This window comes from Myotis davidii, unplaced genomic scaffold (genome assembly GCF_000327345.1).
Source record: "Myotis davidii unplaced genomic scaffold, ASM32734v1 scaffold1439, whole genome shotgun sequence".
NCBI lineage: Eukaryota > Metazoa > Chordata > Mammalia > Chiroptera > Vespertilionidae > Myotis > Myotis davidii.
Genome location: NW_006292342.1, coordinates 1607026 through 1627108, shown reverse-complemented (window position 1 = coordinate 1627108; position 20083 = coordinate 1607026). Strand labels below are relative to the sequence as shown.

At 43.4% G+C, this 20083-nt stretch overlaps 1 protein-coding gene across 1 annotated transcript; it reads left to right on the top strand.

Annotated features, from left to right (window-relative positions):
* Positions 1–4034: 4034 nt before the first annotated feature.
* On the top strand, positions 4035–7198 carry LOC102774483 (zinc finger protein 709-like). The gene is given in 4 exon segments (XM_015565351.1): positions 4035–4170; positions 4426–4486; positions 4861–6274; positions 6277–7198. Coding segments are annotated over 4 exon segments (1629 nt in total). The 3' UTR covers positions 6295–7198.
* The last annotated feature ends 12885 nt before the right edge of the window (positions 7199–20083 follow it).

Sequence of the window (20083 nt, the reverse complement as noted above, 5' to 3'; positions counted from 1 at the left end):
CTTCTACATTATCTTCTAGAAGTTTTGTAGTTTTGCATTTTGTACTAACTCTCTGATCCATTTGAGTTCATTTTTGTGAAATTTAAAACCTGTTTATATTTTCTTTCTCTCGTTCTGTCTTTCTGCTTATGGATATCCAGTTTTTCTTGCACTATTTGTTGTAAAGACTGTTTTCCCACTGAATTGCCTTTAGTCCTTTGTCAAAGATCAGTTCAGTATATTTGTGGGTATCTGTAGAAAGCAATAATTACCTTTTTAAAAAAATATATTTTATTGATTTTTTCAAAGAGGAAGGGAGAGGGATAGAGAGTTAGAAACAAAGATGAGAGAGAAACATCGATCAGCTGCCTCCTGCACATTCCCTACTGGGGATGTGCCCGCAACCAAGGTACATGCCCTTGACCGGAATCAAACCTGGGACCCTTGAGTCTGCAGGCTGACACTTTATCCACTGAGCCAAACCGGTTAGGGCCAATAATTACCTTTTGTATATTAACCTTTTATCCTTCAACCTTTCTCTATTCTCTTATTCGTTCAAAAGGTTTTCTTATTTGGGATTTTTTTTTTAGAGTTTCTCCTTAGACAGTCTTGTCATATGCCAGAAAGACAATTTATGTCGTCTTGCTAGATACCTTTTATTTCCTTTTCTTGTTTAATTGCAATAACTAAGAATTCCAGTACAAGGTTGACTAGAAGTGGTGAAAGGGGACTTTTTTCCCCCCTTCCTCATGTTACTGTAAAACATATAGTTCTTTCAATGTAGTATCTCTCTCTCTTTCTTTATATATATGTTATATACATATACAATGTTTCTCAACCTGTGGGTCGCGACCCCTTTGGTGGTCGATCGACCCTTTCACAGGGGTCGCCTAAGACCAGCCTACATATCAGATATTTACATTATGATGCATAACAGTAGCAACATTACAGTTATGAAGTAGCAATGAAAATAATTTTATGGTTCGGGGTGACCACAACATGAGGAACTGTATTAAAGGGTCGTGGCATTAGGAAGGTTGAGAACCACTGATCTAGAGAGAGTGTTAAGGGCTTAATAACTGAGCCATCTTGGCTATTTATTTATTTGTTTATTTTTAAATATTTTTATTGATTTCAGAGAGAAAGGTAGAGGGAGAGAGAGATAGAAACATCAATGATGAGAGAGAACCATTGATCGGCTGCCTCCTGCACACCCTTTACGGGGGATCGGGCCCACAACTCTTCAGTCTGCAGGCCAACACTCTATCCACTGAGCCAGGACAGCTACGGCAAGATTTTATTTTAATTGCTGAATAATATTCCACTGTGTGTGTGTGTGTGTGTGTGTGTGTGTGTGTAGCAATAACATGTCTTTATCCATTCATATATTGGACATCTAGGTTGCTGCCATACCTTGTCTGTTACTGGTAGTGCTGCAATGAACATATGGGTGCATGTATATTTTTAAAATAGTGTTTTGGATTTTTTTCGGTTTATACCCAGAAGTGGAATTGCTGGGTCAAAAGGTACTTTTAATTTTTTGAAGAACCTCCTACTGTTTTCCATAGTGGCTACACCAATTTGCAAGCCCATCAACAGTGCTCAAGGGTTTCCTTTTCTCCACAGCCTCACAAACACTTATTGCTTGTTGATTTATTGATAGCCATTCTGATAGTGTGAGGTGATATCGCATTGTTGTTTTAACTTGCATTTTTCTGATGATTAGTGATGTTGAGCATCTTTTCATATGTCTGTAGGCCATCTGTATGTCCTCCTTGGAGAAATGTCTATTCAGGTACTCTTCCCATATTTTAACTGGATGAGGGAGGTGTGTTAAATTTTATGAATTGCGTATATATTTGGGATATTAATTCCTTATTGAATGTATCATTTGTGAATATCTTCTCCCATTCAGCAGGTTGTCCTTTTGTTTTGTTGATGGTTCCCTTCACTGTGCAAAACTTTTTAGTTTGATGTAATTCCATTTAATTATCCATTTATTTTGTTACCTTTGCCCAAGGAGACGTATCCAAAAAGATATTGCTAAGAGCAATGTCAGAGTTTACTGCCTGTTTTCTTCCAGAAGTTTTATGGTTTCATAACTACTTATTGTAGTTTGAGTTGGTTCCTTTTAACATGCTGCCCCATGCTGGAGCTCAGAGAGAGTGAGTCTGAATGAGTCTGTGTGCGGCCCTTTAGTTAAAGCCCAAAGTTATGGGACTTCTCTTCCTGGCACTGGAACTCTGGGCTGGGTATCTTGTGTGGGGGCTGGGACCCCTTGCTCCTTATGGGAAACCTCCACAGCCAAGATATTCCTCCTGATTATAAACTGCCACATGTGGGTGTGGGCCCAGCCTGTTCCACATGTCCGCCTCTTCTACCGGTCTCGATATGGCTCCTTCTAATGTATTTTTCATTTGAGTTATTGTATTCTTCGGGTCTGTTTGGTTATTATACTTTCTACCTCTTTGTTAAAGTTCTCCCTAAGTTTTTCTATTCCATTCTTAAGTTTGGTGAGTATCCTTATAACCATTTCTTTGAAATTTTTATCAGGCAAATGACTTATCTCCATTTTTGTAGGGGTTGTCCCCCCCTCACCCTCCAAGGTTTTTCTTGTTTCTTCATTGGAAAGATATTCTTCTGTCTTTTCATTTTGTTTAACTTTCTATGTTTGCTTATATAATTAAACAAAATAACTGTCTCTCCCAGTCTTGAAAAAGTGGCCTTTTGTAGATGCAGCCTCTGTGTAGGCTGTTTGCCAGGTGGTTTCAGCAGGCTGGGAGGAGCTGAGCAGGTGCCTAAGGTGTCTGTCTGCGATATTGGCATACCAAGCCAGAGCATCGCTGGGTGTGGAGGCCATGTGCATATAGTTATGCTCTGTTGACCCTGCTTGCTCCATTTATTCGGAGCCAAAATGGTCTCAGGTGATGTATCCAAAAAAATCTACAGTGACCTTGCAGGTAGGCCAGAGCACCAGAATAGAGCTCCTGTCACCCCGTGGAAGTGGAAGGGGTGTAACCAATGGCACTCGCTGGCAACTCAAGAAAGTTCCTTCTGTTCCAAATCCCTGATGACCTGGGTTTCCCAGCTTTCTCTGTTAAGATTTCTTTCTCTCCTTTGCTGTTCAGAAGTTTTTGATTCACCCAATGGTCGGCAAACGCATTAGTCAACAGAGCCAAATATCAACAGTACTTCTTCAAAATAGACTCGCCCAGGCCGAAAACCGACTTCTGCGCATGGGCCACAAAGTTTCAATCACACTGACATGCACACCCACACGTAGTATTTTGTGGAAGAGCCACACATGGCTCGCAAGCTGCAGTTTGCCGACCACGGCAGTCGGCTTGGCTCAGTGAATAGAGCGTCGGCCTTCAGACTGAAAGGTCCCGGGTTCAGTTCTGGCCAAGGGCACATGCTTGGGTTGTGGCTCGATCCCCAGTAGGGGGGTGTACAGGAGGCAGCCAATCAATGATTCTCTCTCATCATTGATGTTTCTCTCTCTCTCCTCTCTCTCTCTCCCTCTCCCTTCCTTTCTGAAATCAATAAAAATTTAAAAAGAATCTTGTTGATTCAGCCCTCAGTTATTTTGCAGGAGTTTATACATGTATATTTGATGCTTGCTCATGGCAGGGGCCTACCCCATCACCATCTTGGACTCCAGTTTGTTTATATTAAACAAGAGTCTAGCCTTACCTGGTTTGACTCGTTGGATAGAGCATCAGCCTGAGGACCAAAGGACCCTGGGTTCAATTCTGGTCAAGGGCACGAACCTTGGTTGCAGGAGGCAACCAATCGATGTGTTTCTCTCACATCAATGTTTCCGTCTTTCCTTCTCTCTTCCACTCTCCCTAAAAATCAATGGAAAAATAGCCTCAAGTAAGGATTTAAAAAAAGAATTTATGAGGAAGTGAGTGTGTCCAATAAGTAATAGTTCTGACAACAAAGTTATAAAATAAATGTTGGGAAACCACAGTGTCATATGTGAACTTGTTATGAATTAAGTATCAATTCCTAGTGTTGTTCATCTCACCCATTCTCCTGTTTACATATTTGGGATGTTTTAGGATTCTGTGGCCTTTGAGGATGTAAGTGTGAAATTCACCCTGGAGGAGTGGGCTTTACTGGATTCCTCACAGAAGAAACTCTACAGAGATGTGATGAGGGAAACCTTCAGGAATCTGACCTCCATAGGTAAGGATGACAACTTCTTACTTACCTGCTTAGTCAATTAGAATACCAGTGTTGTTTGCTCATCAATAGATTTCCAAAGAGTAGAATGTGGAAAGGAGATGTATTGGTAAATAAACCAGGCATGGTCACAGCTCATCATGGATTTATTATGTAACAATTTTTCTGTAAGTTATTTTTCTTTGATTTTTTTAGGTGTGTGTTGTTGTTTTTTCTATGAGGTTTTATGTTTATAATTCTTCCTGGTCTGCATTGTAGGAGAAATATGCAAAGACCATGACATTGAAAGTCAATATGAACATCATGGGACAAATTTAAGGTGAGTCACACTGACATGAGAAGCAGTGTTCCATGAATCTCAGTAAATCTTGAAATATTTATAACTGCACATAAAACAAATCAGCCAAGTTTTTTTTATTCTTGCAATATTTTCATCATAATTTTTTCTCACATGTGATTTAGATGTTTAGTGTTTCAAAATTAGTACATTTGGAAATAGTATTTTGAAACTCCATTTATGAATAAACTTTTAATAATAGCTATGATTGAGCTCTCTTGCAAAACATTTAGAACTTTCAAACAATCAGAAAGCACTAAACACTTATAGTTTCCTTAATTATGGTTAAAAAAAAGTCATTTAATAACTATTAATATAAATACATTAATAAATAATATGCTTTTCACTTTTTACAGCATTCATATAGTAAAGAGACCAGGTAAAAATAAACAAGGTAGTCAATATGGAGAAAACTTCAGCCAAATTCCAAATCGTAATCAGAAAAAGAAAACTTCTTCTGGACTAAAACTGTGTGAATGCAGTGTGTGTGGAGTCTTCATGAATCATTCATTCTTCAGTAGGCATATGAGATCTCACACTACACCCAAACCATATGAGTATCAGGAATATGAAGAAAAGCCATATAGATGTAAGGAATGTGGGAAAGCTTTCAAGTATCGCCAGTCCTTTCGAAGGCATGAAAAGATTCACACTGGAGTGAAGCCTTATATATGTAAGCACTGTGGTAAAGCTTTCAGTTGTATCAGTTATTGTCGAACTCATGAAATATCTCACACAGGAGAGAAACCGTATAAATGTAAGCAATGTGGTAAAGCTTTCATTTGTCCCAGTTACTTCAGAAAACATGAAAGAACACATACGGGAGAGAAACCGTATGAATGTAAGCAGTGTGGTAAAGCCTTCAGCTGCTTTACATCCTTTCAAAGCCATGAAAGGAGACACAGTGGAGAAAAGCCCTATGAATGTAAAAAATGTGGCAAAGCCTTCACCTGTCCAAGTTACTTTCGAAAACATAAAAGAATTCATACTGGAGAGAAACCCTATGAATGTAAGCAGTGTGGTAAAGCCTTCAGTTGTTCCAGATCCTTTCGAAGTCATGAAAGGAGACACAGTGGAGAAAAGCCCTATGAATGTAAAATATGTGGCAAAGCCTTCAGTTGTCCAAGTTATTTTCGAAAACATGAACGAAGTCATACTGGAGAGAAACTCTATGAATGTAAGGAATGTGGGAAGTCCTTCAGTTGTCCAAGTTACTTTCGAAAACATGAAAGAAATCATACTGCAGAGAAACCCTATGAGTGTAAGGAATGTGGGAAAGCTTTGAGTTCTCTTACCAACTTTCGAAGACACATGATGAAGCACACCGGAGATGGGCTTTACAAATGTAAGGAGTGTGGGAAGGTTTTTGATTGTCCAAATTACTTTCAATATCATGAAAGCACACATAGTGGAGAAAAGCCATATGAATGTAAGGAATGTGGTAAATCCTTCAGTACTCCCAGATCCCTTCAAAATCATGAAAGAACTCATACCAGAAAAAAACCCCATGAATGTAAGGAATGCGGTAAAGCCTTCAGTTTTCCCTGTTCCCTTCAAAAACATGAAAGAAGTCATACTGGGGAGAAACCCTATGAATGTAAGCAATGTGGGAAGGCCTTCACTTATCTCAGTTCCATTCAAAAACATGAAAGAGCTCATAGTGGAGAGAGGCCCTATGAATGTAAGGAATGTGGGAAAGCCTTCATTTCCCTTTCCAATGTTCAAAGACATATGATAAAGCACACTGGAAATGGGCCTTGTAAATGTGAGGAATGTGGGAAAGCCTTTGATTGTCCTAGTTCATTACGAACACATGAAAGAACTCACACTGGAGAGAAACCCTATCAGTGTAAAAAGTGTGGTAAAGCCTTCAGTCGTCCCAGTTCTTTACGAAGTCATGAGAGAGCTCATAACTAAGAAAAAGTCTGAATATAAGGAATGTGTGAGAACCTTTTGTGGACATGTAAGAATGCACACTGGAGCGATACCCTATGTGGCAAGCCTTTAGCTGTCTCATTTCCTTGGGAAGCCACACCCAAAAACAGACAAACAAAAACCTCACAGTGGAAAAAGTTCTAAAAGTAAACAATATAGGAAAACCTTCACTTGTCTCAAATCCCTACAAAACCATGTGAGAATGAATACTGGGTAGAAACTGTATAAGTGAAAAAAATAAGACATAATTTTTAATTTTAATATATTTTCAAAGTGGTGTGAAAACTGCATTGGAAATAAATAATATTAATGTAACTAATATGGGTAACCTGTTGAAAACCAGGTTACTATAAAATTTTCATGATATGAGTGAAATATTATAAAGGTTATACATATATGGTCTTATTATTACTGACTTATTCTTTAAGTAATTCTCTGTAGTATGGGGTCCTACTTGTGTAAGTAAATATTGAAGTGAGATAATTCTGTAGATCTGTGGGTGAATTGAAGTGTATTTCTAGCATGCAAGTAGGTTTAATTTTTATATAATTTTGTAATTGATCCATAAGAAAAGGACCATTGAAAAATGACATTTGGTATTTGTTTTTTGTTTTCCTACTGGCCAATGGTGACAAGAACTGGATATGTTTTACCCTTTTATATACGTGTGTATTCCACCTTTCTTTCTTAATAGAAAACTACTTTTTCATTTGCCTGAAGAGCCTTACTGTTTTTCTTGCCAATAAATACATTTGTAAGTGTGCAGAGTTCATCATGGAGTATAGTTTCATGAATTATTTTCATCTGTTGTTCCTTGTTCTTTATGATTCCTTCTGTTCGGGCTGTGGAGTGTGCATTAAGAGGAGAGATCTGTGATAAGACAATAAAATCTAGACTTTGAAATAAGCCTTCTTAACTGTTACAACAACATGAGTAATGTTGTGAAATACAAATGTTGCCTTTCTGATTCCATGTTAGAATTCACCGAAGATGCAACTTGGAACACAGAAGTGAAATAGGATTAGGCAGGTTTTGGAGGCACCTGAATAGATAAGACAGACAGATGCATAGGGCCTTTGTGAACACTTGCTTCCAGACCATTTTCTTTTCTTTTTTTTTTCTTTTTTTTATATATTTTATTGATTTTTTACAGAGAGGAAGGGAGAGAGAGATATAGAGAGTTAGAAACATCGACGAGAGAGAAACATCGATCAGCTGCCTCCCGCACATCTACTGGGGATGTGCCCGCAACCCAGGTACTTAATACCTAAGTTTGTTTATAAATTAGGCATAGTAGGACATGAACAACTAATAATAAACTAGAACAATTATAGGAATACTAGAGGCCTGGTGCATGGATTCATGCACCGGTGGGGTCCAGCAGCCTGGCCTACACCCTCTTGCAATCCAGGACCCCTTAGGGGATGTCACTGCCAATTTCGAACTGAGGGCCTGCAGGGATCCCACTGAAACCGGCAGTCTGACATCCCCAAGGGATGTAGTAGTGCATGAAGTGGCAGGCTGCTGGGGAGAAGCCTGGACCAGGTGCCACACTGCTCCCGCTCATCCCAGCCCCACTTCACCTGCCGCTGCTGCTCAGTAGCGTGCTGCCGTGGAGGCAGGAGAGGCTTCTGCCGCTGCAGCTGTGCTCCCCAGCCGTGAGCCCAGCGTCTGGTGCCCATCAGGCAGCTGAGCATTGCTCCCACTGTGGGAGTGCACTGACCACCAGGGGACAGATCCTGTGTTGAGCATCTTCCCCTGGTGGTCAGTGTGCATCATTGCAAGTGGTCAAACGGTCATTCAGTTGTTCAGTCATTAGGTTGCTTAGGCTTATATAGATGATAGATAGATAGATAGATAGATAGATACTGTAATAAAAGTTATGTGAGCCCCTGGTCATTGCTCAGTGGTTAGAGCGTCAGCCCACCCACAGAAGGGTTTTGGGTTTGATTCCTAGTCAAGGGCACATACCTGGGTTGCAGTTCCCTTCCCACCCCCAGTCGGAGCACCTACAAGAAGCATCCAGTCAATGTGTCTCTTTCACATCAATGTTTCTATCTCCCTCCCTCTCTCCCCTCCACTCTGTCTGAAAGCAATGGAAGAAATATCCTCAGGTGAGGATTTTAAAAAAAAGTTATGTGAATGTGGTCTATCTCTCTAAATATTTTATTGTACTGTAGTGACTCTTCTTGTGATGATGTGGGTGACAAAATGCCTACATGAAGACATGAAGTGAGGTGAATGATGCAGGCATTGTGGTATTGCATTAGACCACTACTAATCTTATGACATCATGTCAGGAGAATCACGCGCTTCGGGTGATCCTGGATTATCAAGCCATGATAGTTTGATGGTTGGGTGTCAGGAGCAGAAGATGATGATGATGAAGGGGATATTTTTGCGGTTAGCAGGGTATTGGTTTGTTTTGTGGGGGGTTTTGACTAATGTCTTTTGGAAGAACAGTGTATTCAGAAGTTGGTGTCTTTTCATTAACTCATCAAAGTGTTGCTTCAAAGGTTGTGATCTTTGGTGACCATACAGGTGCTTTTATTTATTTTTTTTAAATATATTTTATTGATTTTTTACAGAGAGGAAGGGAGAGGAATAGAGAGAGTTAGAAACATCGATGAGAGAGAAACATCGATCAGCTGCCTCCTGCACATCCACCACCGGGGATGTGCCCGCCACCCCGGTACATGCCCTTGACCGGAATCGAACCCGGGACCTCTCAGTCCACAGGCTGACGCTCTATCCACTGAGCCAAACCGGTTTCGGCCATACAGGTGCTTTTAAAGATGTGCTTTATCTGAGGATTGTGTTTCATAATTTTGTCCTTTAATGTCTGCACAATTCAAAACACTTTGGCAAATTTCAGTAATACCCACATTGCTGATTCTGCTGCAGTTTTTCTTTTTCTTCTTTAGATAACAAGTTCTCTTTATGTTTTATTTTATTTTTAAATTTACTTTTATTGTTAAAAGTATTACAGGTCTCCCACTTTTTTCTCTCAGGACCCCCTCCACTCAGTGATTCTCCCTCAGCATGGATGTTTCTATCTCCCTCTCCCTTCCCCTCTGAAATCAATAACTATTTTTTTTTAAATAATAAAAACACATTACTTCAGAATGTGCCTGTATTTGGATTAATGGTCTTTAAAAAAATAATTAAGGTTAAGTGAGTTCATGGAGTGGGTCCTACCTAATGTGAATGGTATTCTTACAAGAAGTAGTCAGGTCACAGAGAAGCAGAGGACGCACAGGTGAAGACAAAGATAAAGGACTACCACCTACTGCCCTGGCTGGTTTGGCTCAGTGGATGGAGTGTCAGCCTGTGGACGGGGGGGGTGCCGGGTTCGATTCCAGCCAAGGACACATGCTTGGGTTGCGGGCTCGAATCCCCGCCAACCCCTAGTGGGGGCCGGGCAGGAGGCAGCCACTCAGTAGTTCTCTCTCATCATTGATGTTTTTTTATCTCTCTATCCCTCTCCCTTCCTCTCTGAAATCAAAAACAAAAATTTTTTTTAAAGACTATCACCTACAAACCAGAGAAAGGAGACTAAGGAGAAACCAATCCTGCCCAGACCCTGATCCCAAACTTCTAGCTACCAGAATTGTGAGAAAATAAATGTCTGTTTACATAGAAGACCCCATAGACCCCCAAAAGTTCAATGCACTATAAGTTTAAAAAAGTTTTATTCTGGCCCACACAAGTTTGGCTCAGTGGATAGAGCATCAGCCTGAGGACTGAAAGGTCCCAGGTTCGATTCCGGTCAAGGGCATGTACCTGGGTTGCGGGCACATCCCCAGTAGGAGGTGTGCAGGAGGCAGCTGATCGATGTTTCTCTCTCATCGATGTTTCTAACTATCTCTCTCCCTTCCTCTCTGTAAAAAATCAATAAAATATATTTTAAAAAATAGAAAAAGAAAAATTGCATCACTTTGGCAAATGACTTTCCTTATGGGACATTTTGAAAACAAGTGAACCCTAGGTCCTGATCTGGGGAGTCCTGGTTTGTGAGGTGACAGGTTGCATGGAAACCTGCAGAATGACTTAATCTCATCCCCCCTTTCTGTGTATAAACCATCCTATTAAGTGTGATAATGGGTAAGGTCTAGAGCAAACATGTCAAACTTGCGGCCTCGGCATGCGGCCTGCTGGCCACGAGTTTGACATGCTTGGTCTAGAGACAGTGGATCTGACTGCTACACAAGATACCTGGGGCAGGTAGTTCAATCAACCAAAACAACAGCAAGCCCTGGCTGGTGTGGCTCAGTTGGTTGAGCGTCATCCTGTGCACCAGATGGTTACCAGTTCGATTCCCAGTAAGGGGTGTGCAGTAGGCAGCCAATCAATGTTGTGCTCTCACATTGATGTTTCTCTCCTCCGCCCCCTTCCTCTCTCTAAAAAAATCTATAAACTACTCTTTTAAAAAAACACACAGCAAAATACAAGATGCTCATGGCTTTGTGTGAAGTCAAACAACATACTCTTTTCTCTAATATTCCCACAAATATGTGAGGACTGACTCTCGTGTAGCTGGTGGTGGGGAGAATGGAGGTCCGGATTCCTTGGGGAGTGGGACAGTGGGACACTAGTGGGAAAGCCAAGGAGTCCCACGATTGGAGGCCAGGTCTTGGCCTGCCCAGGTCCTCTTGGGATCCTGAGGGTACAGACCTCTCTGTGCCCACTCTCACCTTTGACCAGCTCAGACTGTTGGTGGCCTGGTGCACCTGCCCCTGTCCAAGGATGTGAAGAAGTTATACCTGTCTGCCTGCTCCTCCAGGATCTCCTCGGTGAAGCCAGACAGTGCCCAGTAATCAGGCCAAAAGACATCAAGTGCCTGCCTGGGCATCACCACAGGGGGGAACCCCACCATAAATTCTGATCCTCCAATCTGGTGTAGAGGGGCATCTGCATAGACCTCCAGCCAGGGAGGGAACAAAATGACACATCAAGGTCCCAAGGAAACATGGTGCCCATCACTCACTTATCCTGCCAGCTGTGGCCTGGAGTACACACAACAGACCCACCCACTCCCAACATCTAACAACCTCAGGCATCCACCCCCACCTACCCTGCCCATGAAGGGTCCCACTGCACTCCTGCCATTCACCCAAATCCCATACACACACGAGAAGGGACAGGAGTGTAAGGCTGCCCACCTGCGGTCACAGTTGTGGCCTTGCCTGGACTGGCCTGCCCTGGGCTGTCATAAAGTTACCTGAGGCTACACACGGCCGAATGACTATAAGCGTTGGAGGGAAGGTCGAAGCCACTGTCTGCAATGAGTAACACAACTTTCCTTATAGGCTTTGCAAAGCCACAGCTTCGGAAAGTCAGGAGAGAACTGGGGAACATCCTTCTCTCTCAGCTGTCTCCAGGGGCCTGTCTCTAGAACCGGGTACCTGGTAACCAGAGCTCTAACTTCTGTTTTGTTCTGTCACCAAGGAAGTGAGGTCACTTCTTCAAGGTTCCATTATGTGGGCCCCTTCCGTCAATCAGACCCACTGAAAGCTCTTACTGGGCTGTTGGCTGCTCACACTCCTTACCATGTAATCTTCATAAGGGTACACAGATATCCAACACAGCCCGCCCCGCAACTCCCTGGGAATGTAACCAGGGTCTGAGCTTTGAGGAGATAGAATTGAGTTCACATTTTTTGTTTTTTTCCAGTTCTGTGTCCTGGAAAAGCCTTTGCCACCTCAGGGCCTCCCCTGTCTCCAACATGCACAGTGGGGATGATGCTGGAAACTACTTCCTAGGGACATCAGCAGGTGTCCTACATAATAAAAGCCTAATGCACAAATCAACCGAACAGCGGAACGACCGGTGGAACAACTGGTCACTATGATGCATATTGACCACCACAGGCAGACGCTCAATGCAGGAGCTGCCCCCAATGCAGGAGCTCACCAGGCCAACCAAGGTGAGCGCCAGCGGCATACCCCCACCCACCCTGATCGCTCCACCAGTTGCTCTGCAGATCAGCCCTGATAGCCGGCCAGGCCTAGGGACCTTACCCATGCATGAATTTCATACATCAGGCCTCTAGTATATGACATAAAACCTACAACATCTACACTAATAAAAGAGAAACATGCAAATTGATCGTCCCTCTGCTATGTCCACCAGCCAATCAGAGTGATATGCAAATTAGCTCAACAAAGATGGCAGTTAATTTGCATACACAGGCACGGGAGCGCGAAGACTGAAGACAGCGTAGAAGGAAGGCAAGCACTGCAGAAGGGAGCGAAGCAGTGGAGAAGGGAACGGAGCTGAGGCAGCATACACGGGAGGGAGCCAAGGCAGCAGACATGGGAGGGAGCGAAGCGGCGGAGAAGGGAGGGAGCCAAGGCGGTGGAGACAGGAAGGAGTGAGGCAGCGGAGACGGGAGGGAAGCCCACCAAGGCGTGCTTCGCTCCCTTCTCTGCTTCCCTCAGGCATCAGGAAGCCCTATTCTTGCTGTAATCTTCCTGCAGCGGGCCTCTAGTCTAGACATAAAACCTTCCATCAAGCCCCACATCTGTGAGCTGGTGGCACATGTGTCTGATGCAAAATTTCAGATATGTCAGAATTACAAAAAACGTGGGATGGAGCCTGGAATACCACTTAAATCAGGCCTGGGTTTCAGCCATGTGATCTTGGAAAGTCATACCCCCCTGGGAAATATTTTTTTAATATATTTTTATTGATTTCAGAGAGAAAGGGAGAGAGAGAGACAGACAGAGAGAGAGAGAGACAGAGACAGAGACAGAGACAGAGAAATATCAATGATGAGCCCTAACTGGTTTAGCTCAGTGGATAGAGCGTCAGCCTGTGGACTCAGAGGTCCCAGGTTCGATTCCAGTCAAGGGCATGTACCTTGGTTGCAGCACATCCCCAGTGGGGAGTGTGTAGGAGGCAGCTGATCGGTGTTTCTCTCTCATCGATGTTTCTAACTCTATCCTTCTCCCCTCCTCTCTGTAAAAAATCAATAAAATATATTTTAAAAACAAAGAAATATCAATGATGAGAGAGAATTGATTGACTGCCTCCTGAATGCCCCATACCAAGGATCATGCCCACAACCCGGGCATGTACCCTGACCAGGAATCAAACCATGACCTCCTGGTTCATAGGTCAATGCTTAACCACTCAGCAGCACTAGCCAAGTTGGGCAATATTTTAATGTCTTCACCTTTAAGGGGTTAAAGTTAGTAAAATTTGGTTGTTGTCATCCATACCATATAGCCTTCTATGAATCAGATCTGTGCCTCATGTGGGCCTACATGATGGGAGTCTCCACAATGGCTCCAATGGTCCTAGTTTCCTGGTATGCATATCTTTGTGTCGTCACTAAGGACTTAGCAACTGGCTTCTGAAGAACAGAATACAACCAAGGTGATGGGATAGTATGTCCAAGTTTCACTTACAAATAATTTGTCACTTTCCTTATTCACTTCCTTGAGTTCTCTCACTTTTCTTTTTTAAGTTTTTTTTTTTTTTACAGAGAGAGGGAGAGGTAGAGTGAGAGAGAAACATTGATGTGAGAGAGAAACATTAATTGTCTGCCTCCTGCACGTCCCCCACTGGGGATGGAGCCGGAATCCTGGGCATGTGACCTGACGGGGTATCAAACCTGGGACCTCTTGGTGCATGGGATGATGCTCAACCAACTGAGCCACACCGTCCAGGGCTCTTTTTCTTTTTCAGTCTCTCTTCTCTGCCCTTAGTTTATGAGAGTGACCATGGGATGTCCTCAGAGCCCTCCCAGCCTAAAAATGATGTTTTGGAAGGTTATCTGTATTCATTTTCAGGAACAGATCTGTGAGAAGAGATTTGGGTGTGTATGTGCTGTTGTTTCTATGCAGGGATTGTTTTTCAGATGCAGGTAAAGTAGTTTGGTTATTGGGTAAATCAAGAAATTGAATAAGTTGCTCTGGCCACTCAAGATGAAGACATAGGTAAACACAGTACTCCCACAACCACATCAAAATTCCAACTAGCCCTAGCCGGTTTGGCTTAGTGGATAGATCATCGGCCTGTGGACTGAAGGGTCCTGGGTTTGATTTTGGACAAGGGCACATGCTCGAGTTCTGATCCCCAGTAGGTGTTGTGCAGGAGGCAGCCAACCAATGATTGATTCTCTCTCATCATTGATGTTTCTATCTCTCTCTCCCTCCCTCTCTAAAATAAATAAAAAAATTAAATTTATGGGGGATGGGAGCGGCCAGGGAGAAAGGGGGAAAAGGAAGACTCATGTAATACTTTAAACAATGAAGAATTTAAATTTAAAAAATTATTTTAAAAAATTCCAACTAAACTATAGAACAACCATCATTTAGAACCACCTGAAATCTAGCTGTATGGAAGTCCTACAACTAGGGATTTAAAAAAGAAATCACACTGAGACTAGTAAGAGGGGCAGAGGTGCGGAACAGGCTGGTCCCACACCCACGTGTGGCAGCTAAAAATTGGGAGAGATATCTTCCCTGCGGAGGTCCCCCCTGAGGGTGAGGTGTCCCAGGCTCCCCAGCCCTGCGTTCCAGGGCAGGAGGAGAAGTCCCAATAGCTTCTGGGTGTAAAAACCAGCGGGGATGGTGGATGAGGGAGACGGAGTCCTTCTGAGGGCCTACTAGGCAGTTTTTCTTAAGGGACCTTCTGCCTGGACTTACTCAGACTCACTGCCTCTGAGTTCAGGCATGGGGGCAGCAACTCGAAAGGAGCGAGAGACGTACAGTTCTCTGGCATCAGGGCGACCGCTGGGGGACAACTCAGCCATTGGAGAGATGGCAGCTAGACCGGCACAGCTGGGATTCATTAAAAGACAGAGTGCTCCCCTGGCAGACACAAAATCCACACTCCCAGCGGCAGAGGCAAAAGCCTTTCTCAAAGGACTCTGTGATGGGAGGGCCCAAAGAGAGCCTGAAGCCCAGCCAGAACCTGCTCCCACGGAGCCCATTCAGTGGGAAGGAGAAGGCCTGCCCACCCCTCACAGCCCCTCACCATCACTTCTGTGATGTAGGCGCTGACATCACAGAAGCTGTGAAGAAAACACCCAATTGCTTGCGTTAAGGAGCTCATCATCCCGAAGCTGGCAAAGAGCAGGTGACTCTGTCTAGGGCAGTGGTTCTCAACCTCGGCTGCACATGAGAATCACCTGGGAATCTTTTTAAAATCCTGATTTCTGGGTCTTATCCTCCGGAAATTCTGTTTCTTTGTTATGGGGTGAGGCCACAACCTTAGTAACAAAGAAACAGAATTTCCAGAGGATGAGACCCAGAAATCAGGATTTTAAAAAAATTCCCAGGTGATTCTAATGTGCAGCCAAGGCTGAGAACCACTGGTCTAGGGTTTTATGGGAATGGACACAACAGTTTCCCGAGGCTGGAGGGAGGCCGGGTGGATACCTGAGGCATTGGGCTCCTTCCCTCTTCCATTACTATGAGCTGGGACCTACAGAATCCTAGAGACTTCTAAAGCCTTAAAATACTCACTGCTGGGGGTGGGAGGAGTAGTCAGGGTCTGGTGCAGGGGTCCTCAAACTACGGCCCGCGGGCCACGTGCAAATACAAATATTGTATTTGTTCCCATTTTGTTTCTTTTCTTCAAAATAAGATATGTGCAATGTGCATAGGAATTTGTTTATAGTTTTTTTTTAAACTATAGTCCGGCCCTCCAACGGTCTGAGGGACAGTGAACTGGCCCCCTGTTTAAAAAGTTTGAGGACCCCTGGTCTGGTGGGTAAAACTTGCAGAGGTAGAGGGAGTTAGGATGAGGAGGGGATGGGGTGGGGGAAAGGGAGAAGTGAAAGAAGCAGGATGTGTGACCTGCTGAGATGCGAAATGAGATGGCAGATTCTCCCCAATAATGTAGAGGCTGTCCTGGCCCAAACTATGGGTCTAGCAAACTGACACAATACGGGTCAGCTGGCTTAGCTCACAGTACAGCCACTCCCTGTCCAGCCTGGGAACCACGGAGACAGAGTGGAGGGTGCAGACTGGGGCCACTCTGGTGGCTGTCCCATCCTCCTTGGGCCTGAGGAAGGTCGGTACAGGAGATGACAATAAGCGGGATGCCTGGGGAGGTGCCTTGAGATCTCTGGGGCCAGAACAGAATGGGTCCAATAAAACGAGGAGGCTGGTAGAGAGGTGAGAAGCCAGACTTAAATGCCCTGAGCGCACTGGCTTCCAGTCAGGCTGGGACTGTGAGCGGAGTCAGTGGGTGGGAGAATTCTTATTAAATTGGAGACACCTTCATCCTCACAGCATGGGGACAGGAGAGCTCATACTTGAGACACATGAAGAGCTGGAATTTGGGATTAAAACAAGTGAAAAGGGGGCACTTGTCTTAAAAGAAATCCTGGGAACAGAATTGAAGACAGTGAAGGAAATGCCCTCTTTGATTAAATGGAGGGGGGAAAGGATTCAGAAGGATGGCCAGGGGTGAAGTCCTATTCTGCTGATGGGCTCTGCAGAATATGGGGACAACTGGGGTGGGGGTGGGGCTCATCCTGAAGCCACCTCCTCCTGAATGCCACCTCTGCTAAGACCATGGACTAACTGAGCCACCTGGCCTGGGAACCACATCTTCGTTTGTTCGTTTGTGTTGTTAATCCTCGCCTGAGGATATTTTTCCATTGATCTTTTAGAGAAAGTGGGAGAGAGAGGGAAAGATGGAGAGAAAAATCGATGTGAGAGAAAGACATTGACTGGCTGCCTCCAGGCCACGGAGGAGCCTGCAACCAAGCAAGGTACTGCCCTTGACCGGAATTGAACCTGGGACCCTTTGGTCCACAGACTGACACTCTATCCATTTAGCCAAACCAGCTAGGACTTGGTTGCTTCTTGGTATGTGCCCTGATGGGAGGTCGAACCCACAACCTTGGAGTATTGGGACAACATTCTAACCAACTAAGCTACCCAGCCAAGGCACAGAAAAACATTTTATCCTAAGAATGTACCAGTGGTTGTTTATTCATTTGCCTATTGAAATTATCCTTGTTACATCTAAGTCTTGAAAATCCAGTATAATAAAAGTGTATTATGCAAATTGTCCCCTGGACTGGGAGGTTGTCAGGGAGTTCAACCAGGGGCAGGGAGGGAGGCCCTGGCTGGTAGCTGGCACTGGGCCTCTAGTTATGAATAAAGTTCCTATAAGCATTCATGTGCAGGGTTTTTTGTGAACGTGAGTTTTTAACTCATTTGGGTAAATTTAAGGTAGCATGATTGTTGCATTGTATAATAAAAGTAGGCTTGGTTTTAAGAAACTACCTTTCTTCCAATGTGGGCATACCATTTCCCATTCCTACCAGCAATAAATGAGGGTTCTCCATTTTTGGTGTTCTCAATGTTTTTAATTTTAAGCATTTTAATAAATGTCTGGTGATAATCTCATTCTTTTGTTTATTTCCTGGTGACATGATTTTGAGCATCTTTTCATGTATTTACTTTCTGTATATATTGGTGAAGCATGTGTTTATATATTTGTCTGTTTTTAATTGAGTTGTTTGTCCTCTTTTTGTTGAGTTTTAAATGTTTTTTAATGTTTTGGATGGAATCCTTTATCAGGTATGATTTCTAAAGATTTTTTGTCAATCTGTGGCTTGCATTTTTAATCACTTATTTTTTCTTTCTTAGATAATTGCTTTTGTCATTGTATCTAAGAATTAATCACCAACCCAGTCACTTAGATTTTCTCCTATATCTTTTTAGGGTATTATAGTTTTACAGTTTATACTAAGATTGTAATATCTATGATCCATTTTGAGTTAATGTTTGTGAAAAGCGTCTGTGTAGTTTATTTTTTTAGGGATCTGTAAAAAGCAATTTCCATTTATATATTAACATTTATCCTTCAACTTTCCTCTACTCTCTTATTTGCTCAGATTTCCTTGTTATTGTGGATTCTTTGAGGTTTTCTCCTTAGACAGTATTGTCATATGCCACAAAAATAATTTTATTTCTTGCTTCCTATTCTATATACCTCTTATCTCCTTTTCTTGCCTAATTACATTAGGTGGGAATTCCTTATGTAATTAGACAAGAAAAGGAAGTAAAGATATGTATTTTAGCCCTAGCTTATTGGGCTCAGTGTTTAGAGTGTCGGCCTGAGGATCGAAAGGTTTCGGGTTCAATTACTGTCAAGGGAACATATCTCAGTCACAGGCTTGATTTCCGGCTCCAGTCAGAGAGCATACGGGAGGTAACCAGTCAGTGTGTCTCTCTCACATTGATGTTTCTCTCTGTCTCTCCCCCTCCCTTCCACTCTCTCTAAAAATCGATGGAAAAATATCCTCGGGTGAAAAAAAAAAACATTTTATACTAGGAATGGTGAGAGGAGACATCCTTGCCCTCTTCCCAATGTTACCAGAAAGCATCTAATTCTTTCAGAGGAGTCCACTTGTATGGACAAGAGCCCGCCAGGTGCAGAGGTAGGTGTGGGCAGAGGGAAAGCATTTTCTAGTCCAATGACTTGGTGTCAATCTTTTATGAGCCTGTATTCCTGGGCTTGACCTTCTGTGAGATAATAAGAAAGATGGGGAGGGGGGGGGAATACGAAAGAGGTGTGGTCTTTGTCTGCTTGAAGCCCTTGGGATTACTTGAGTGATAAGGGTGACAGCGTCTTCTGTTTTCATGAGGCAGCTCTGGGCCAGCTTCTAGATAGCTTCAGGATGGGGACTGGAAAGAGGAACACCAAGCCTTGATTAAAGGCTTGGAACTTTCAGCCCCAGCTCTCAACCTCTTGGGGCAGAGGGGGTCTGGAGGGTGAGTTATTCACCAGTGGCCAATGCTTGAATAAATGGTGCCCATGTAGCCCTAACCGGCTTGGCTCAGTGGATAGAGTGTCAGCCTGTGGACTGAAGGTTCACAGGTTCAAGTCCTGTCAAGGGCACATCCCCAGTTGGGGGTGTGCAGGAGGCAGCTGATCGATGTTTCTCTCTCATCGATGTTTCTAACTCTCTATCCCTCTCCCTTCCTCTCTTTAAAAAATCAATAAAACATATTTTTTTAAAAAAAAATGGTGCCCATGTAATGAAATCTCCATCAAACCCTTAAAGACAAGACTCGGAGTGTTTCTGGGTTGGTGACCACAAAGTGGTGCTAGGAGAGCCCTGTCCTTGGAGGATGTGGGAGCTCTGCAGGCCCCCTCCACCTCCACCCTCCACTGTGCTATGCATTGCGACATTTCACCTGCTCCCGAGTTGTATCCTTTATAGTAAACCAACAATAGTAAATACAGCACTCCCCTCATTCGTGTGGGATACATTTCAAAGTGGATGGTTAAACCACAGATAGGACCTGAGCGGTGTCGCTCGGTGGTTAGAACGTTGGCCTGCGTACTGAAGGGTTGAACATGTGCTCGGTTCCCAGTCAAGGGCACATACCTGGGTTGCAGATTCATCCCTGTCAAGGTCGGGGCACTGCAAGGGGCAACCAATCAATGTCTCTCTCTCACATCAATGTTTTTCTCTTCCTCTCTCTCTCCCCTCTTCCTTCCCTCCCTGCCACTCTCTCTGAAAAGCAATGGGAAAAATATCCTCAGGTGAAGATTAACCAAAAACAAATAAATACATCAATTAATTAATTAATTAAAACCACAGATAGCACTAAACTTGACACTGTATGATTTTTTTCTTTATTAAGTTGAGAATTTTCACCTTTT